Here is a 23,240-nt window from a genome sequence, read left to right as displayed (position 1 = left end):
ACCATAGGTTAAGACACAGATGGATACATATAGATTTTTTTCAGCACAGATCTTAGATATAAAATCCTGAATAGTCCTATCCCTAACACAGAGATCAAAATGTAATAAAAAGCTGAAATGATCCCATGCAGCGCAGAGATGAATGAGTAGCACCCAAATCAGCAATCACTGATTATGAAACCTCATGTTGCTATAGTGAGACGCATCATTATTAAAAACTAATCAGGACAGGCCGAGATATTGCATGTGTTAAAAGGAAATGTCAGTTCTTAGACAAAGACAACAAAGCAAGGACAGACAATCAGAGGATGAAGACAGAAAAGAAGAAAACCATTCAGAGTCGAGTTTACATCAAAATCCGCTGAGCAGTAGATAACACAAAGGTCTTTTTCACAATATTTCTTTCTTGCGAGCTCTGGCTTGATATCTACTCAAACCCTTTTCTTCCAAGAGCTGAAGCTACTTCCTGCGGCGGTCAGTGTTGCCAGGCAACTTTGTTCTCTCTGACTTTCTATCAGGAAGTGCTGCGAGTTCAAAGAATGGCTGTTTCTGTGAAAGACTCAGATGGAGGCTGCTGATAATGGAAGATGCGGTCGATATGCGCAGACGGACAGATGAAGGGGGCCCGAGCAGCAGCACCATGGAGTCGCCATTATGGCCAGATAAGAGCTGGGAAATAGCAGATGTGTGTGTGGGGGAGGAGGAGATAAATGTATAGAACCAAAATAACCACAATATTATTCCATGTGTACTGCAAATGGGAGACTTTTTGTCCGTTAGCCCCTTTCACACGTTTTGTTCACACTTAGCAGTATGTGAGAATGCAAATGTCTGAATCATGCGTCTAACATTAAAACAGACTTTACCCAGCTTCCAAGTAAAGGTCAGTGTAATGTCCGGATTAGGCTCAGAGTGAATATTATTATCTGTAGAATTTAGTGTGGGGTGAGTTGATGGCATTTATATTGCGGCTGGTGTGAAACCGGAACAATACATCTAAAGGTGAAGAAGAAGGGTCACGAAGCCAACGAGATTCTTCCTGGAGGAACAATGCGATCTAACAACGTCTGTCTGCAAGGCGTGAAGTAGGGCTGCAACGATTAGTCGACATAATCGACGACGTCGATCATAAAAATTCGTCGACGCGGAATTTTAGTGTCGACGCGTCGTATAAAAACAATCAGAGAGCCGGTAACGTTAATTCAAAACTGCGCAAATGTTCATTTGTAACTGCAATGCACTACAGGAAGTGCTGGGGGCAGTATACTCTCCATTGTCTGCCATGACTGCATTCTGTACTAACAACAAAGAAGAAAGAATACGAACGATGGCGGAAAGGAGAGAGAATGAGGGTGATGAAGAGCTCAAAAAAGCGAGACCGAGAGTTTCGAAAGTGTGGGAGTATTTCACAGACGACAAGCCAAAGAAGTCAGTGAAATGCAGAATTTGTAAAGGGGAATTGGCATTCCACGGCAGCACTACAGTGATGCACGAGCATTTAAAACGCAAGCACCCTGGAACCGTGAGGACTGCTACTTTGGATCATGGGTAAGTTTGAGCAAGTTAGCCATAGTCATGTTTACGTTAGCTTACATGTTGGAAAACAGAACGTCTCATGGTTAATGCTTGCTAAGCAAACGCTATTTCAGTTATGTTGAGGCTGCGTGTCCACCAACGAGCTGCTAAACAGCGCCAAGCTTACAGCGTAGTAGAGCACACTAGAGCTTTATGGACGCTGTAATTAATTCCAAACTTAAAATAATAATTAACAAGGGTCTGCGAAATGACAAGAATAAAATGCGATTGAATTGATCCTGGGACTGGACAACAGGGTGACATTCACAGGTGTGCAGACTTGAGGTAAAACATGCACTGGAGCCCGGAAAAGGAGCCGTGCCCACAGGAAGCAGAGATGGAGGGTGTGACAGAAATAATCGTTAGATTAGTCGACTAATCGAAAAAATAATCGACCGATTAGTCGACTACCAAAATAATCGTTAGTTGCAGCCCTAGCGTGAAGCCTTAAAACAAATGTCAAGAAACAGTGTTTTTCATGACCACAAAACAAGACTGTTTTGCAACAGTTGTGTAATCTGTGGCATGTCCTGCACCCCTAGCCATACTAAACAAAACTGAGTATTTCCAGTAAGTGAGAATGTTACTTAAAGTGGCCATATTATACAAATGTTCAGGCTCGTACTCGTATTCTGTGGCTCTACCATGACATGTCTCCATGCTTTAATGTTCAGAAAGCTCTTTATTCTTCTCATACTGCCTGTGCTGCAGCACCTCTTTTCACCCTCTGTCTGAAAACAGAGCGCAGTCTGCTCTGATTGGTTAGCTGGCTGACTGTTGTGATTGGTCATATGCTTACATGTTCTGCTCCTTAGCCTATCACGTACATAGTGTTGGAGAACTAGCCAATAGAATTGCAGGTGTTACATAGTGATGGCAAAATCTTACAGAAGTAAGTAAAAACTTTGTGTCCATATATCATCACAAAGATAGCAATTTTGGAAAACTGGCCACTTGAGGTGACATCATGTACCTGTTAATGTGAGTGTTTGTGCACCCAGAATAACTGCCACCATTTTCTATTCTATAAGGCCCACAGAACACATTAAAAATGAATGTGGCCCTGCGCCGTCTCCCACAGTATAAACAGACAGGCTTTGACAAGCACACACACAGGCGGGAATAAAACCCGACTAAACTCCAAAGTTCGGCATCAGCGCTGCTCAGGATTCAATACCTGCAGGGAGAGCAGGGTCTGGCTCTGAAGTGGAAGCCTTCACTGTGGGGCTGGCACAATGTGAGACGCAATCACAACACAGAGCAGGGACAGGAGTGAGGAGGGGGGGGAGGGGAGGGTCTGGAGCAAGAAAATGGAGGATGAGGCCGGGAGAAAGGAAATCCCCTGGTGAGGATAATCTGCAGAATTTAACCCGAGCCAGAGTCCGTTTTTTACTGATCTCATGGAGCAATCTGATGTTTCACCTAGGCCTGAGCCATTGGAACAAAATATCTCATTTGTAATACAAATCGTTAAAATAACGATATTGGATGGGATAATAAATGTGCTTGATTATTCTCATTTTAATTAGAAATCTATAAAAATGATCATGGTAATCTCTTTGCTGGCACTACATTTTGGCAAATATCTAGCTTTCTTGATGATCTTTTCTAAAATCATTTCAGTTGCAGGCACACATCTTACCATTTACATGTGAATATCTACGATAAAATATTTCTATATAAAAATGTACCCGTCAGAGATAACTTTAAATAACTCCTTTTTTGTATTTACATGCCTTTATTCTTTCCCTGCATCATATGAGGAGCTTAAAACTAGTTCTCCTCAATGTAACATCCTCTGATCATCTTCCTTTTGTTTATGGTGTGATAAAATATTAATATTTGCAAACAAGAGGCTCCCTTTTGTCTCATCTTTTACACTTATAGTTGCAAATTGAGCAGACAGCCTTGAAATGCAGGAACCTTTGAAAAACTGGGAGGTTAACACTGAAATCTGATTTCAAAAAGACACCGTTATGATATATTTAATTTAAAATTCAAGGTTTGGATACGGAAGAAAGTCAAAGTCCACAAAGGAATAGCAAGAGGCGAGTGTGAAGTACGAAGAGCAAAGTCATGGACAAGCGTGTGTGGCTGCTGACACACACACAAAGAGACAAGCTTGGTGAGGTTGTGGTTTGATTACTGCAAAAAGGATTACTACTGAAGCAAGGTCACAGAGAGCAGCATAGAGTTCTATCTCTCCCTCTCGCAGAAGCATTTCTCCTCCAGTGTCATGAAGGTTATTCCTCCCACTCTACTTCTTCCTCAACTGGGCCATTACCTGGAAAGGCCATTCCTTGAAATCCGCTCAGAGAGATGAGGCTCCACTTTCAAGTGATGCTGTCATACTTGGGCAAACTTCTCAGCTACACTAAAGCAACGGTGAGCTCTCACTTTGCAGGCTAAGGTTTTACCGTAGCAAAAGTGCTTATTGGTGACAATAATCATAATTATTCTTGGCAAATGTACTCATTTCGACACACACACACACACACACACACACACACACACACACACACACACACACACACACACACACACACACACACACACACACACACACACACACACACACACTTTACTGCCTGCACTCTTCAAACCTAATTCCCCCCCATTTTTACATTGCATTTGAATTTGCACAGCACTAATGTCCCCCTCATTTGAATCATAGGTAAATAGCACTTTAAAATCCCTGCGGAGAATCCAGTTGTTTCATAGACAGAACAATGTAAAAGGTATTATGAACATGTGCTCAGATTTTCTAAATACAACCCAATGCTTGAGCAAGAAGAGCCATTTCTCCTCCTGTCCGCCAACTTTTTTTAACAAGTGGTAAAACCATTTAACAAGGCAAATCCAACTTGCAGACACCTGCCATGACAACTGTGAAGAAATATGCTTGCTAGTGATAAGCTGCCTAACATCCTGCCACAGCCACATGAATATTTCACATTATTTTAATACACGCATATAAATTGCGTACCCTTAATGATTAAAAAGTGATTAAGTAGAGCTTCTGTCATAAAACTTTCAATTCATTTAGGAGACTTTTCCCCCCGTAATGTAGTGGTGTAGTTAACCCTGAGGGGGAAGCATGTGAAATATTGAAATGTAAAAGGAAAAGAGAGCAGGAAGTGGAGTGGCTGACGTACCATTTTGGCGAGGTTCACGGCGTCAGAGTGGAGACGGTTTCTCAGGTGAGGGTCCAGCTGGAACGCCGGTGCAATTTCCACAACCTTCAAAACAACACAACTTTATTGATAATGCAACATTGAAAACAACAACAATGTACACATTTCATCTCAAGGTTGGACACAAACAAATCCAACAGCTTCATTCATAATGTATTGTATTAGTGCTGCTTTTGACACATCACACCTCAATTATAGGACATAATTATTCAACTGCACAGACAGCGTGTCACGATGCATTAGTTAGCTCTGAAAAGCCATGCTATTATAACTGTATTTCATTTGATGGATGTTACTTTACTTTAGTTTTCCTTCCATTTGTATCTTTTCATTGTTTTATAAATTGTCTTAAATTATCATATATTTAGGGTTATTGCTCTTAACTTCAAGCTTGCCTAAGAAGTTGGATTCTGTTATGTTTAATGCATTTCAAGATTACATTTCAAACTTAAATAAATGAAACCGAAATTAAGAGTGAACCAAAACAATATTGTTGAAGGTCATGATACTAGGGCTGAAAGACTATATTGCACTGTAGAGTTTCAGAGAACTGCAGAGTGTTATTCATCTCTATTGGTTCCTCACTATCATTACATCATCTGTCTGTAATATAACAAATGGTAACAATCAAGGTTTAAAAGCATATAGCACAATGTGGAGATATTAAAATGTAGCCCAGTTTATGATTCTTAAAGAAAAGAGCAAAAGTGCCACAGACTGGAGTTAGCTTCAAACTTATATTAAGTCAATCCCATAATGTGTTTCAGTTTTTCCTGCAGTAGCCATCAGTTTGATAAAGTATGTGCCAGTCTTCAGCGAAACAGATTGAGTGAATCATTTGAAGTCACATTTATCTTTCATTGGGTCTGCAGGGTGGGTGGGGTTTGCCGTGTTCGACAGTGATGTGTTTCAATCAACTGCATCAAAACAAGATTTCCGAAAAATCAAAACGACTCAATTTATCAAATCAAATCTTATCCCACGAAAACAACTTCTAAGTCTGTGAGCATTTCCAAGATATAGAAAAAAAAGCTAAAAATATCCTATCAGCGCTCCACCATCCCTAATCTATTTCAACAAGCGACTATTCTTGTTTCTGAGATTGAAAAAGATCTTAGATTAAGGGCAGAGGCAGATTAAGCCTGGCGGAATCAAAGAGCAGCAGCTCTTGCATAAACACAGCCGCTAATATGATTATCCTCTGTAATTCGATTAAAGGGGAGAAGAAGAAAGTGATGAAAACACATGATTGAAAACGCTTTGATGTGACAATATGTAATGAAATGTTACACATGTTAATCAGCTTCCTTTGATGAAAGCATTGAGTGACTATTAGATGACAATTTCAAAATGTTCTCATTCTATTTAGACTTATTTGTTGTTTTTGACAAGCAGGTCATGGTCTGAAACTTCATTCCCTTCTTTTCTGGGCTAATTTATTTCCAGTGCCAGCTCAGAAAAATAGCCTTGGCTAATAAATGACAATCAATTTAAAGCTGTATACTTAGAAATAAAGTGTTTTGGTTGATTCAAGTTGGTGGAGTATTATGGAGCTGCTTCATTTGTTGCCAAGTCTCCCATCTCACAGCATTAGCAGTGGTTATGTTGTCATTGTTTCATAATCCTCTAACCCCCTGCTGCTAGGATACCCAGGGCCACTAATGCCATAATAATCATTGCTATAATCTGAAGCATAATTACCTTATTTATTATTGTGTGGCATAATTGGCTTTTTTTATTTATTTATTTTTTTTGTATTTAACCTTTATTTAACCAGATAAAAAGCATTGAGATAAAATCTCATTTACAATGCTGACCTGGCCAAGAAGGCAGCAACGTTACACATAACACAAACATATAAAATACAGAGAACATAACTAGGCTTGTTATCCTAAATAAGGAAATGTATATAAAACACTTGTATATTCATCAGAATCCTGCATATGACCTTTGTTTTAATGCCCCCCATCCACTTCATGCTAATCTCTGACAAACAACAGAAATGCCATGAAGATAATCTCAAAATAAAGTCAAACATTAAGTCGGGTTGAATAGGGGACTTCACCTTTTGGTGTCTCCGCTGAATGGAGCAGTCTCTCTCGTAGAGGTGGATGACATTTCCATATTTATCGCCTGGGGAAAGACAAAGAGAGGAGTGGGTGAGACAAGGAAAGCGGAAGGAACAAAGAAAATGAGAAGATAATCGAGGGTATGAAGAAAAAGAAGGGGTTGAATTCAAGTACAGGAGAGTTTAAGAAACAGGAATTCATAGTAAGATAAATTGAGACATTGGGAATGAAACAAGAAAGAAGGGGAGAAACTGGAAAAGTCCAAAGTGAAGGAGGGAAGGAGGCAAAGACAAGGCTTTAACAGGTAATTCAGAAAATTCACAAAATCCCTGACATGCCCTAAAGACAGTAATTAATCACAGTGAACCGAGAAATACAGCTCGATGAACGCTGAAACATGAAGAAAGCCCAACCCAAAGCACATACAGACATGAGCCTGATAACATAACTCTTACAGTATGCTGGAACATGCACTGTACAATATACTGTATGTCTGAAGTGCAGACAGACTTCCTGTAAGTGTCAGTGTTGAATTTCAGTTCTATACAACTGAGTGGTAGTTATGTTCACTGTAATAGGAGGAAACAAAGTCTGGAGAATCCTCCACTGGCCAATAAAGCTCATTCAGTCTCATTGTTCATGTTCCTCCCTTAGCAATACCACACAGGATTTGTATCCAACTTGCCGTCTTAATGAACCTAGATTGATTCACAGCTATGAAAGGACACAGTCAAATGCAAACACAGAGGGGAGTGCACTTACCGAGGATCTGTACTTCAATATGCCTTGGCTTTTCCAGAAACTTCTCGACAAACAGGGCTCCGTTCCCAAAAGCCGTCAGGGCTTCAGAGTAGGCCCGCTGGTAATTCTCCTCAAGTTCCTGACACACAGACGAGAAAGAAATCCATTCAAGTCTGAGTTACTATCCGAGAAGGAAGAGTGGGTTTGTGTGTTTTTCAAAGAGTTTTGTAGTTTAATCTCAGCAACACTTTCATTTTTCGGTTTTAATTTGGATTTTATATTCCCTTCCCTGTCATTCACACTTGATGTTGTGCAGATTTTTCCCATTCTTTTGACACAAATGTTTACACCTCCTTAGGGAGCACGATTCTACACAACATCTCGGGTAGCGGATTAAGGGAGGTCACGCGCGAGCACGCTGGAGGTCATGACACAATCTGTGTTTGTCAGTGTGTGACGTCCGGCCTGGCCCTTCAGACTGCTCTACCCGGCAAAGACTGAGTCACTATCATGCTGCAGGAGAAGATACCATTCCTCATCCGTCATCTCAAAGCAAAGAGAAAACAACATACTCACAGGACTGGTACAAATGGAAAACGTGATTTAAATAGACCAGAAATTGTGCCTCTGAATAGGAAACCCAAATAAATGTCAATGTCCCATATGTGTTCCTATTACATTTCTATAAAATCAGGAAGTGTGCATCAACAGGGCTCTAAGTGTTAAACCACTCTGTTTCTGATAGTGTGTCATGCATAAAAAGGCACTACTAAAAACTGTCAACATTGCAAACTTATTTTCCCCAGTTTTTTTTTTTACATTGTTTGGTTCACAGCGCAAATCTAAAACATCAAAAAAGACATCTGCAACTTTTTAGATGATCAATTGAGCACATTTTCTAAGCAAAAATGCCAAAACATTTGCAAGCACAACTTGTACAAATAGATTTCCAGATTTCTTTGGTCCTATGCGAATTGTAAATCTTCTGGTTTGGGATTCTAGAAAACAAATAAAGCCTTTTGGTCACCTTGGTCTCTATGGTGGGCATTTATTGACATATTCTAACATTTGATAGACATGATCTATCAACCAAGAGAGAAAATTGGCAGATTAATCAATAACATCTTCACGACCCGAATAAATCACCTGATAAATTCATTATTTTATATTCATTTGTCCGTTTATGGTCAGAAAAACATTTTCTACTACTTTCAGGGAAATAAAGATGGGATAAAGCTTGAGATGCATTACCAGTGTTAGTAGAGGGATTTAAAGTCACACCTCGCAGAGTTGTCAAATCATTGGAACACCACTGTTTTGTCAATGACAGAAAATACTTTTAAAAGACTAAGGTGAGCAGGAATCTATTTGTACTCCTTCCACATCGCTTCAGTTCGTCTGTCAGCTTTAGCCACTGGAGCTTTGATACGTGCGCTCGCTTTCACGCTTACGCTTTGGGAAAGCACTTCAAACTCGGAGCAAAGCTCTGGCACTTTAATTCTGCTTATCAGTAAACATCTCTTCCTACAATATGTGGAGAGTACTTCCGTCTGTTAAACCGGAATACAAATGACCAACAAGATGGCCCTAATGGAATAAAGAGGCAACCGACACATTGTTGCTGTGGTCCCACCAGCACACAGAAACCTTTTTTACAGTTTCCTCACAGTATCATCTGGAGGCCCCTGCGACTTAGCTGACTGGAATGTCAACAACTAATTAATTAGACGGGGGTACAACTCAGAAAAGGTCATACTTTCCAAAAGGATTGCACAGTGTTGGACTCCAAGGCTACAGTACAACACTGTTATTTGTTTGTAGACGGACAATGTCTTTGGTAGCGCTGTGATGTTTGGAATTAACCCTAGTGCCCTCCTCGAATTTTAAACCTTTCGACCCCTTCGTGGCAAAAATGTACACGCCCATAATAACTGCTATTAAAATCATACATATTTGTTTCTACTTTTTTTTCATGAATCACTTAAACGACTTATAACGTACTCAAAACTACCAAAAATGCAATCATTTTCAGGATTTTAACCCTTTAAATGCCTGTTTAATTATTTTAATTATTTAATTTCTCTCAAAAATGCCTCATTGACTTCCATTCAGACCACATTTTTTAATCTCACTGCCATTGCAGTATAAAACCATGCATTTTGTAATGTTAGCATTTCATTTAGAAGAAAAGTAGTGATATTTGATGTTCTACTCTATTCCAACAGTGGTGTGTGTGTGTGTGTCATTTCCAGCAGCAGACCAGCAGGTCCTGCAGCATGTGTGTGTGTGTGTGTGTGTGTGTGTGTGTGTGTGTGTGTGTGTGTGTGTGTGTGTGTGTGTGTGTGTGTGTGTGTGTGTGTGTGTGTGTGTGTGTGTGTGTGTGTGTGTGTGTGTGTGTGTGTGTGTGTGTGATGTGTCTCTGAAGAGGTGCTTGATTACTCGAAAACAAAAAACAACTGTTAGTGTGTTTATGCACCTGGCTGCCAAAGATAAACATGCAAGGGCTTATTTCTTTAGTGAGCAGAGAAGGAGAAAGACCTGGAGCAAAGAGAAGGAGCTAAAATGAAGCATGTCAGTGCAGAAGAGACTTCAGAAGTAATCTTGTAGCCTTCTTCTGCCAGCGAGCTACAGGACTCATCTGAAGAAGACACAAGGTTCGAGGGGGGTCTGACACTGAATGCTCTCTGGAGTCCAGCATTTCTTTGAGTTCCTCTGACCCTTCATCTGAAAGTGGAGAGGACACTGAGGGTCCGGCCCACCATCCACCACCACGGGGGGCTTTCTTCTCATAATCTGTGAGGACACCCTGGTTTTCCCCAGCTCCTGGGAGAACAACCTCCGTTCTTCTCTGTCCCCTCACTGTGGACGGGACCCTCAGTGTCCTCTCCACTTTCAGATGAAGGGACTGATGAAGGGACAAAGAAGACTTCTTGCAAAAATCCATGCCAAAAGCTGTAACACAGCTGAAATGATCACCAAATCAAAAAAATGTACAAAAATGCCAGAGGAGGGCACAAGGGTTAAAATAACTTAATGCGCTTATTTCGACTGATATAGCAATTGCCATATGGTTCACCATATTGGAGGGATCGGAGGCTATTTTTAGAGGATCTGTTCCAAACTAATTAGTTGTGTTAAGTGTGTAGAATAGGATATCTAGGAAGGGTTATCATTCAAATTGTATTAAAATTGCATTCATCCAAATTGTGCAACGGTTTTTGACATTTTAGAAACATTTAAAAACATTTCTAAGGACAAATAAAGGATAAGTATAACTATTTTAAATGAATGTGGTATTTTGGGAAGGGTAAAAGTTAAAGTGATGATTTGCAGGACCTTATTCATTGTGACTTAATATATTTTTTATACAGAAATATAGAACAGTGAATGCTAGCAGCCATGAAGCATGAGGAGGTGGTAGCTCTGATTCACCACTGATCTGTGCCCTCTTCTATCTGATTGGACAAAAAGCATCTGCTTGCTTAAAACCTTCGACATGGTCAGACTTGAGAGGCCGACACAGGGGAGAACTGCACACATAAGGGCCGTGACCAAATGCACCCCCCACAGGGCCTCCACTCACGGCGGTATGAGAAGTCCAGCCGCCGCCAGTGCTCTGCTGACATAAACAGTGCTGACAAGTAGCAACTTCCTGGTGTCTGTGGCCCTACATGACTCTATTTCCCTTTTTATTTACAAATAATATCTCACTAAAGGACACTAAGACCTTCATATTTTGTTGTGAGGTGACATTTTTGTTCTCTTTGATGATGTACAGTAGTGTTATTGGATCAGCTTTGCCGTTAACAAATCTAAGAGGTTAAGACATTTTTCTTACAGGTTTATAACAAGCATCTCTTAAAACATCACTTGCAGTGAGTGAGCTGCTGCTGCTGCTGGCTGGTCATGCTCTGAAAGCTTTATGCATTTGTGTTAAGTGGCTGGACCCTCTACCCAAAGTATAATTATATATAAACATCAAGCAGACTCAACAAAGAGAAGCATGGTATATGCATACATCCCCTTGCTAGGCAAATTCTAAAAATGCTGTACATCATGTACTCTAACCTCTTAAACACTGTTCTTTGGACTTTGTATAGATGTTTTATTTTTTGCTGCATTATTAAGTTTGAGTAAAACAGTTTTAAAAAAAAGGTTTTAGTGTTTGTTTTTTGCGTTATCCTAGAAAAATGTAAGGCAAGTCTGCAATCTCGAGATGACGTAAGACAAAGCCTTTACCAATTGGCACAGGCGTCATACAATTCTAATTTCTATAATGGACTTTTATTTGAAACCACCATTTTATAACCAGGACAAATGCCTTCATGCACAAACTAGAACACACGTTATCATAGGAAGATATAGAAACTAAAATGCATGATTTAAAGCAAATTGATTATAGAGTAACCTGGAAACAAGCCTACATCACACTGTTGTGCTCTCATCACTGTGACAGCTCATCACTGCTGTGAGGGCGGCAGAACTTAATATGGCTGAGATGAGGGAGATGTTATTTATTTATGTTGGGCTATGTATTTTGTAAGTTAAGCCGTTCTATCATATACATATTGCACATGTTGATTGCTATTGTACATGTTAAAATGCAATAGATGGGATTATTTTATCTTTACATTGAGATTCATATTGGATATGTGACTCCTAGATAGCTACAATATTAAAAAGTCATTTTTATAAAGTCCTCTGCTTCAGTAGCTGACAGAAGCAATTTCAAAGAACACACAATCACACACACCCGAACACACAGGGTGATTGGCGGCCGGAGAGATAAATGACCAGGTTGTAATTTCCATGACATTTCACCTTGATTCAAAGCAAACAGAAAAATAATGAATATGAAAAACTTAATTTTGCAGGATATAAATTGGGTTAGAATTGTCTTTGCTGGACATGCGACAGGACAATGTTTATTTTGTCAGAGCTAGCTGCAAAATGACAATGACGGCTCACCTCGTACTCACGGACCACCCTCATGCCGCGGCCTCCTCCTCCGTACGCTGCTTTGAAGATGATGGGGAAGCCGTATGTTTCTGCAAACACCTGTGCGTCGTTCAGGCAGCTGATGGGTAACGCGGTCCCCGGGACCACAGGTACACCTAGGTCAAGTAAGTGGAAAAATAAGTGAGAAACTTTACAATTTCAATGAATGTCCTAAGCACAATGGTGGAAGAAGAACTTTTAAATGTAGCAATAGCACATCTAAAAAAATCTTCTGCATTCAAAATCTTACTTAAGTAAAAGCACTAAAGTATTGGCATCAAAATGAACTTAAAGTACCAAAAGTAAAAGCGCTCGTTATGCATAAAGCCCCATTTCAGAATCATATTGAGCTACTGGGTAATCATTAGGATTATCGATGTATGTCTATGTCAGCTGGTAAAGGTGGAGCTAATTTGAGTAACTTTATATACTGCTGCTGGATATCTTAACCTGTAAGTATGTCAACGTTTATTGAATAATTATTTTGTATTAGCTAATAATCTAAACCTAAAATGTAACTAGTAACTAAAAGCTGTCAGATAAATGCAGTGGACTAAAAGGTATATTACATTACATGTCATTTGTTAGACGCTTTTATCCAAAGCGACTTGCATACATTCAGTACTGTGGACAATCCCCACAGGAGCAATTTGGGGTGAAGTGTCTTGCCCATGGACACAACGACATGCTGACTGCAGTGGGACTCGAACTTGCTCTCCCCTGATTTGAAGTCAAGCACACTATCCACTGAGTCACAGCCTCCCTATATCTATCTATCTATCTATCTATCCATCTATCTATCTATCTATATATATATATATATATATATATATAGCACCTGTTTTTATATATATATATAATTATTTGTTTCTAAAATGAAGTGGAGTAAAGGTGTAAAATAGCATAAACTGAGAATACTCAGGTCAAGTACAAGTACCTGTAAATTGTACCATATTTGAGTAATGTACTTTCCATCAGTGCCTAAGCATTTATATTTTGAATTGTGTAGCATGCATTTCCCCAAACCTCCAAACAGCAAGTGTTGCATTGAATTACCAAAGTACCCTACAGTATATGCAATTAATTTAGTTTGATAATGTTTAGTGAAATTTGTTTTTGAATGATTTTAGTTGCATTTTTCAGCAAAGATTGTAGACAAAGTGGTTTCATACTGCAATTAAGTCTCACAAGGTCAGTGTTTGTTTCAAAGATTGATGACGCACAATAGGAGGAGGATGCTTTAAACTCAACATAAACAGAGCTTGTTTTTATTGTTTCTTGTGGTGGTTGATGACGTTCAAGGCGGAATAATAGGTTGCTTAGAGTTCATCCCACACGGGTAGGGAAGTGAGTAGTTAAGACAAGAAGCATCAGAGCTTATGCCAAATTTGGTCTAAATTTCAAATAAAATCAAACTTCAAGAATCAGAAATATAACAATCATCTTGTCTATGGTCTTGGTTCTACAAATGTTATTTTGAGTAAAATGCTGTACATATTATAAACAACAGGTGTTCTAATCATAGCTTGTCTTTCCTCTGAATCTCCTCCACTTTGTGCCCCTCCATACCTGCACTGATGGCCAGGGCCCGAGCCTCCACCTTGTCTCCCATCTGGCGGACCACCTCTGGGCTCGGTCCGATGAACATCACTCCTGCGTCTATGCAGGCCTGAGCGAAGTCCGCCCGCTCCGACAGGAACCCGTAGCCGGGGTGGATGGCGTCCACATTGTTTTCCTAGGAAGTGAGGGAGAAAGACATGGAGAGAAGGTTATTCACATGATTATTAGGTGGGAAGTAGTGTAGGCTGCACAATACGATGTTATTGTTACTTTTAAAATGTTGCAATATGCTGAGTATTGCAATAAAAATAACATAAACTGCAATATATTTCCTTTTCTCAACAGCAAACTATGCAGTTGATCAACATGTTGATAATAAGATAGCCACGTTTTTATTTCATATGTGCTTTTGTTTGCTCCGACGTCTCCACCATTGTTTTGTTGAACTTCCTGCTAATCCCCAAACCTACCAAAACAAAAGAGTACATTTGATGGCAATATTATTATTTATTAAAGAGCAACTGTTTGTGTCCCAAGTATGGGTCTTTGATTTCACCTACTATGCTGTATTGATATTTTTCCTTTATCCATATTTATTATAGTCTTCCTCTTGCACCTGTTGGATAAGACATAACTTCTTGCTAAAGCTAATACAGCTAAGAAAGAAACCCAGAGAAAGGAGATGTAGCCCGGTAAGCACCAGGCGTGTTAAATACAGAGTCTCTGCTGGGGCCCCAGTAAACACTTGGCTGACTGTTGGAGAGTCCTCATCACACACACCAACCTGCACGCTTTACCCCACGCTGCCTGCTGGCCAGGGGAAAGGGATGTATGCTAACGTCAAAGGGGACTGTGAGATAATGACATACTCTATTCTCATTCTATCTTAGCTGCTGTCGCCTTCATGATCATCTACTCGATGGACACCGGAGGGGAACTGAACGAGTGCCGGCACACATCACATAAGGGTCAGGGGGAAGATACTGAGAGGAACACACACACTGTAGTAGGCAGATACAGTAGCTGCCGAACCTGACAGATAGAGCCATCTCTGGATCAGTGTGTGCCATCTGCTCTTGGATACGAGGCAGACTATAATTATGGGCTGTCCCGTTGTTAAGGGAGCTGTTACTGGCAGGCCAGAGGAGGATAGGAGCCACACACACACATAAAATGCAGCAAGCAGGCTCACTCACACTCATGAATACAAAGTGACACGAATGAAGACGTACACACCGGGTGACACACACACACACAGAAGCATCATCATACACTCGTGCTTTCACAGTTACAAGCAGAAAGACACATTCTCGCATTCAATGTCACACACAGAAGGTTCTGGGACAGATACGCATGGTTATTTTGGTCCGACAGTAGCAGAGCGATACGCAGTGTGGTGAAGAAGAACAACGGATACTCTGAATGTGAAAGAGTGAGAATGAACACACACACACACTCCTTTGCTGGCGTGGGGTGGCCGGACTCCCAGATAGGCAGAAGGATTTTGAGAAATTAGTTGGACGGCGGAGGCTCCCGACTTGGCTGGCTGACCACATCCCCAAGCAGAAAATTATAAACCTCGAGAGATTGATCAGAGAAACGATAATGAACAACTGGCAGCACATCCTGCAGGAGGGAGGGTGAGGAGGGGAGGGAGCTAACAAGAAACACAGCATCTCATCCAACGCAATTATAAAGAGGTAAAGCGTGATAGGGGAAAGGAGAGAAATGGTAGAGGGAAGCAGCAGCAAGAGGAAAATAGGAGGTGAGGAACAATGGGAAGAAAACAGGGAAGGAAGAGATACAGTGGACATAAAATATGTTGTTCCCCCTTTTCCTTCTTCCAACAAAGCCAAGTGTAAACGGAGAGCGATAAAATGATTTGTTTGACACTTATACGCCTAGTTTCATGAAATTGCAATCCATTAAGTGTAGCTGTATCAATTGCAGCGACCCGACTACCCAAGGCAAGAAACTAAGTTGAAAGAAAATACATCGACCACAACACATCAGGGGAGCACACTCGCCTAACTTCTTCATCTAATGGACTAAACTTTTGAGTCATTTTTCATGCAGAAATGTCGTTTTACACCGTTTGCTCATTAAAGAAACTCTTTAAAGTGAAAGCTTTCAGACGAAAAAAAAGGGATGAATTATTGAATCTACATCCGTACTATTTGTACCACTTCTCAGTGCAAGATGGAGCCAATAATGACGACACATTGCAAGCTACTCTGGAGAACATATGCTGATTATATGTTGTTGTGAGAGCAGCCAAAGCCCAATACTTTTATTGTATGAAAATGCACTAGATGAGTACTTGAAACCCATTTATCTGTTCTCTCAGATGAGATTGAAAAGTGTTAAAAAAGCAAGACATTTTTAAAAATTCATTTTTTTCCTCCAAAATTGTTGGATCCTACTGGAATTTAAATATTGTATGCCCATATCTCTGAGAGTCCTCATCCTCGGTTTCTATCGTTGGCTGTACGATAATAATTTGCAATCTTCAAAGCCCAAGTTGAAGAAAAACCCTAATGACATCACTTGGGAGATTTTATTTTATATTGTAATACTTAAGAAGCTCCTCCTGGGCCGCAGTAGCCATGAAGCATTACATCTGCTCTCTGAGGATGAGCACTGTAATGTAAACCAAAATTAGGAAACTAACTATCACACTTTGACCCCTTTGTATTGGTTTATTGCTAAAGCAAACAACATTAGACTTTCCTTTAGTGGGAAATCCATGTTTGTTTGTTTTTTGTAATAACATCCGTTACCTTGGCCACTCTGATGATGTCAGGAATGTCCAGGTATGCTGCAACAGGTGCAAGGCCTTTTCCAATCAGATAAGCCTCGTCCGCCTTTTGCCTGTTAAGACAAGATAAAGGGATACATATCAGTGTAAGGCAGTGTCATGGAAGCAGGTGCAAGCTCAGCAGAGAGCAGGCACCAGTATTTAGTCTGTTCAATAAATAAAAAAGTCCTCCAATCAGTCATTGGTTACAAGTCTGTGCAATATATTTGGAAAAGTCAGAGTGAAATAGAACAAGCTGAGAAAGATTAGGATGGGTGTGCCTGTGAACTAAGCATAGTGATTACCTGAATGTTCAAAATGTTGACACAATTATTCTTATGTCCAGACACAAAAAAAAACCTGGCCTAAACAGCTCGAGTGGGGGAAAAAGCTTCCAAGCTTCTTTGAATTGCTTTTGGCTCTCATCAACTGTTAGCCTTTTATGCTCGATATACAGCAGTGGCAGCAGCAGTTTAAAAAACATCTGTCCGTTACGCTTTCTTTATTTAAAACCCCGAGGACCCATTTGGCTGAAATGTGGCAGAGCTCAGTACCTGTGCATTTGTCCGGTGTCCTGCTCCGAGTAGACGGCCACGGTTCGAATCCCGAGCTCGGTGCAGGCTCTGAACACACGGATTGCGATTTCCCCTTGAAGAAAAGATACATGTTGTTAATGTATTTTAATAATTCACCAGTAATATTTTCTTATACGTTGCTCCTTCTTTGCTTCACATGTATTCTCTTTATTTATTGAAATGTTTTGACCCACAGTTTAGTAGATTGTGTGTATTGGGAGGTATTTCTTCATCTGTCATAATCTATTTTTCATCAGAACACATGTTGTATGGTTCAATCAACATCCTGGGCCTTTTTTGCAAGAAATACCCCCACTGAGATAATAAAATAAACTTTGAGTTTGTTATGCCACAATGGATGTGAAAACAAGACAAATCCATCTGGTATACTTCATCATGCTGTGAAAAATATCAACAGACACAGGAATAAGTCAATGTTTTTTGTTGTTGTGTGAGAGTGTAATGTCTCAGATTTAGACAACCAAAACACTAGCTGGCTTTTATCTGCTGTCACTGGAGCCAAATACTTGGTTTTTTGAAAGCACACATTTTGAAGGAGAAAAAAAGGTTTAGTCAGAGAAAACTAGTAAGATGTGTTGTTCTGGCTTGAAAGGGAGGACAGCGCTTAGACATCTAGAGAGTGCAAAAGAGAATTCTGAAGAACGACAACAGTAGGAACACGAAAAGGATGAAAGTATGAGAAAGGACGGAGTGGAGAAGACAGAGAAAATGTGATGGATCAAAGGCGAGGAAACACAAAAAGTTGAGGGGGGAAAAAGAGAAAAAGGACAAAGAATTGAGGTACCAAAAGAAATAGTTTGGCAGGTTTACCAACATGGAATGATAAGTGGAGAGGGCACAGTGAAGGAGAGAAAAAGGAGGAGACAAAGTACGCCATGCTAAAAGGAGAGGAGCAAAGTCATGAGGGGCGAGAAGGAAGACAGCAAGGGGTTCGGAGGAAAATCACATCTGACAAGTGTAAAAACATCGAGGGAGTGCAGAGGGAGGGAGGAGAGGAAGGAGGAAAGGAAAGAAGAGTATTACTGAAGCAATGGCAGAGAGGAGATGTGCTTGGTGAAGTGGAATCTTGGCTGATATGATGTGATGGTCCAGTCTTTCTTTTCATCTCACACACACAAGCGCGCACACACATGCTCTGAAGCCGGTCCAGTGCACTGCAGTGTGATGAATGTGATCTAATATGGTGTTGAGATCGCATCACGCCCATATGAAGGAGAGAGACTGACGGAAAGCCCTCTGTATGTGTGAGAAACCACAATCTATTTGAATCACACTGATGGATTTAAGCAGTTAAATAGCGCCTTTATGGGGGGGGTGGACATGAATGTATGCATGTATGCGCAACGCAGACTTTATGTACAGCAGGAGGCCTACAAAAAGGACCACATGTGTGCACAATTGGAATCATATTGGGAACCCACGCAACATAAATCTGAAATAATGAAACACTGACGCAAATCAAGCACTTTAAATGTGTCCTCTGGAAGGAATATAATGAGGCTCTAAAAATGTATTTATTTGTCAATCAAATCCTGACAGAGCTTCTTTAATTGCACAATGACGACCTCTCTGGACAGCATTAGCATTATTACGAGAGGGTCCGGTGATTACAAGTCTTACTGGAACACGTCAGTCATGTTAATGCTGCGTCCGACCGGCAGACTGGTGACTGCCTAGTGTTTAGAAAACTCAGCGCCTCGCTGTAATTATTTGTCCATTCAGACCTCAATGCCAGTAAACGGCAATTATGGGGATTTCTGGCAGCCTGACAAACAAATATGTGGGAAATAAATTGAATTATAGACACTGTTTGTCGTATAGCTGTTTTCAATATGTCCTGGTAAATAACTTAGAAGTAACATAAAAATATCTTTAAGTAGCATTTTCCTTTTGACTTTTTTTTGTCCGTTACAAAAATGTATGTTTAAAAAAAGTGGATTCAAAATAAAAAGACATATGATGCATACATCTTTTAGACTTGCAGATTCCATTATTCTAAAAAACACTGTACTGCTTTTCTATATAAGCCAACAACGTGCAGCCATACAATGCGTGCTAAAATGCTAGCATGAGCTACATCAAAGTAAATTTTGGCCATTCAAAATTAAGGGTCTGTTCTTTTGCCTGGGCAAGATAGTAACATTATAAATGAAAACGGCATTAAATGTAATAGTGCTATCGAGTTACTTGTATTTCTGGGGTAAGTTATTGCCATTGGACGGCTCTTACCTCTGTTGGCCACCATCACTTTGTTGATTGGTCGGATGTTGCTCTGCGGGGTAGAGTGGGAGAAGCGCGGGGACACACAGGTCCTCCTCACAGCCAGCATCCCGAGGCCGCCTCGTACTACAGTGAACCGCAACATCCTGAGAGGAACAGAGGACATGTTTAACACACAATGTCTATACACTTTTTTACTTCACATGTCATTAAGCTGTCGATTTTATCCTAAGCAGTGAAGATTCAATACTGCAATATGGCTCTGGGACCATTTTGAAGTTAAGTATCTTGCCCAAGGACACTTTGACATGTGGACTGAACCACTGACCCTCTGATTGGTAGACGGTAGACACCCATTAAACCCTGAGCCATAACCATTTACACTTAAACAGTAATAAGTGAAGGTAAGAAGTGTCAGAAATGAGGGAACACGTTGATCAGGAATACGTTTTTAGAGACACTAGCACAAAGAACAAATATTTAAAATACAGTGTTCATGAGAGGATATCTAACTGCTTTTGTGCTGCAAAAATGGTTATACATTGGTACTTCAGGAACAAGAACCAATTACATACAGCTCATACTTTGTTTACACTCCCTGTGTAGAATCAATTTGCTAAGTTCAGTTTCTCAGGTGGGAAAAGACACTTTAAGTAACAAGATAAGAAGATGATAATGCTTTGAAAGTGATTAAACAAGGAGGTGTGAGCCGTGTTTAGAGAGATGTAATCTAATAAAGCAACCAACCCTTATTAAGCCGTTGCCTAGGGTTGTGGGAGCGTTTCAAGTGTGTGCCATTTTCCTAAAAAATATAATTGGTGCAGCTGATATTAAGTAGGAATCTTGCGTTATTCTAGTACAGAAGAAGTGGTATACTACGTGGGACTTATTAGAGACCTGTGGCACTGTCTTCATGCTGCGATTAAAGTTTGGTAAATATTTTGCTTGCCGTTTGCTTATATGATGGCTTTGAGTATAGACAATTGTATATTTTCTATTCCCAACGTGAAGCTTTTATTGTGGTCCCTTGAGTATAAGGATCTAAGTATTCTAATGAAAACATATATATATATATAAATATCCATATGACTCAACATGACTCAGATGCCATCAGGTATACATATAGAATTAAATAAAACTAATTGAAAAAAGGGATCCAGTATCACGATAGAAAGAAGTGGTCTTAAAATAATACAAATACCACATTGTTTATAAATTCAAAACATATGCATACAACAACTTTAGCAAAACTAGTTGGTTTTTAAGTGTAAAGAAAAGTTACTGCTTAGAAAAAAAAGAATCAAACATCTTCCAAAACCATTTGATTCAGAGAGCCAATCAGCTGCTGCTCTGCTCTCCAGCTCCCAATCAGCAGCAGGTGTGTCAAATTAACCACAACAAGTTCCCGGTGTGTTAGCGGAGACTTTAAAAAAATAAAATTACAATAGAGGCTTTCATTGTCTTTTTGCTTTCCCAGCCATTTCCGAAATTAGGATTAGAGTGAAACAGACACGCTGTACATGAAAGAATGTTAAATAATGAAAAGAGTAGCATTTTTGTTTTAAGGACTACGTCATAACACTATCACATCAAAAAGCCAACTATAGCAAACAAGACGCACACAAACAAACAATTCATTTCCACCAATTAGTGTCATTTTAAGTTAATGGCTGCATTTTCTATCAATAATGTCTTGAATTGAAGCACCCCATAACCACACACAACCACATGAGAATTACACACACTTATGTATTAACTACCTTCTCAACGTAATGTACTTGGCTCCTTCACTAAACTTGAGTGGTGGCAGTGTTTCCAGCAAAGGTATAAGCTTCTTCTTCTGCTCTGACTAACAGGCTCACTGACAGTGCTCTGCTGCCCCCATGTGGCCAAACAACAGCAGTGCAGACCAGACCTAAGCTGACTGAGTTGCACATAATAAGCTAAAACAAACCCAACTGATTTGTCAAGTTATATTTACAAAATGTCCGGTTTATCATACACTTAGAAGGGCATATGAGAGGAGTAGCTATCAAGAGGTATCACACAGGTGTATTATTTGCAAAACGTTATTGTTATGTAAATTATTTTTAGCATTGGTGACGGATAAAAGGCTTGTGATATTTGACAGATGATGCCGCTGTGCCACACGTCATATTTAATTGCGGTGAAAAATGGCAGCTCCAACGCACAATTGTCTCATTCTTAAATGCCAGCTGTCTCTTTATGTCCACCTCTGTTTGGACGTCTGTTGGGAGGGACTAAGAAACAAGGAAAAGAGAGGGGGAAAGGATGTACCAAGTGAGAAACAAGAAGAGGGGATAGTAGCATTGACTGAGACTGGAGAAAACTATTACTTTGTGCCGAGTGAAGTCTCATTGTGCATAACGACTTCCTGTTGTTACCTGTGGTTAAAGAGTGAATTACCACATAATGTGTGTCCTGTCTAGATTTAAAGATAATTAACCGTTTGTACTGCACAAACAGTCAATACATAACCAGTACAATAACATGTGGGATGTACTATAAGTCACGTATAGTGGTAAGTGACAGAATAAAGAATTAACTATGTAAATGGTGAACTGAGACAAGAACCAATGAATAAATTAGACGGCCGATGAATGCCTCGAGACTGAAGACTGTAGTAGAGTAGCTCAGGTTGAAACAGTATCCTGCATCTACACAAAAGCAACAACGTCACCATGAAACAGATACAGGTTCCCAAAGCCTGAATACAACAGCAAACTGGGACAAAACAGGACAAAAGTACAAGCTAAAAACAGGTCAAATATGATCCATCAAACACAGATAATAACAACCTCAGAGTGGGTGTGCCTCTGATGAAATTAACGCATACTGTGTAAGCTTTGCAGATATAATAGCCAGGCACACAGAGGTATTACCTGCTAATCTATCTCAGAGATAACAGTCAAGTGAGTACAGAAATCCCCCCGAAAAAAACAACATTTTAAATATATATCTCACAACCATGTAGTGTCCACAAGACAAACACACACTACAATCAAGTCATACTGTATTGGTGTTGAATTAAAAGATTATTATCTTTTTATGAGTTTCCTAAAAAAGGGAAAATGTGCAGAAACATGGCAACAACAAAAAAAATCAAACACCAGAATGCTTTGATTTAAGTGCATAAATGATTTGTAAAGACATGACGTTAAAATATGACCAACCAATAGTGAACTGATGGTTAATTTAAGATGTGGCTTGTAATCTAAAATGCTCTTTAATCTCCTAAAAGCTGGAAATCTTCCAGACACTGCTGCCTGCAGGGGAAAGAAACCTCCAGACTTGAAACAGCTCACAGTGATGGTTTTCCATCCATATGCCAAGATGTAAACAACTCATCTAATGTCTGAAAATGAGTGCTGATCAATCAATTGTTTTCTAAACATCAACGTGATATGGACATGTGCAATAAAGTCATCCCAAAAGACTGCCTGAAGCTGCCCCACAGGCTTTATTGTCA

At 39.9% G+C, this 23,240-nt stretch overlaps 1 protein-coding gene across 1 annotated transcript in view; it reads right to left on the bottom strand.

Moving 5' to 3' along the window:
* Positions 1-23,240, bottom strand: part of pcxb (pyruvate carboxylase b) — a 298,980-nt gene that overhangs the window by 268,200 nt on the left and 7,540 nt on the right. The window contains 8 exon segments of the mRNA XM_079671136.1: positions 4,731-4,814; positions 6,835-6,902; positions 7,601-7,718; positions 12,548-12,693; positions 14,147-14,312; positions 16,918-17,008; positions 17,489-17,582; positions 19,760-19,896. Of these exon segments, the coding sequence (XP_079527262.1) occupies positions 4,731-4,814; positions 6,835-6,902; positions 7,601-7,718; positions 12,548-12,693; positions 14,147-14,312; positions 16,918-17,008; positions 17,489-17,582; positions 19,760-19,896 (904 nt within the window).

The sequence above is a fragment of the Notothenia rossii genome (genome assembly GCF_949606895.1).
Source record: "Notothenia rossii genome assembly, chromosome: 3".
Classification (NCBI taxonomy): Eukaryota; Metazoa; Chordata; class Actinopteri; order Perciformes; family Nototheniidae; genus Notothenia; species Notothenia rossii.
The sequence above is the reverse complement of the archived record's forward strand: the minus strand, read 5'-3'. Positions and strand labels throughout refer to the sequence as shown.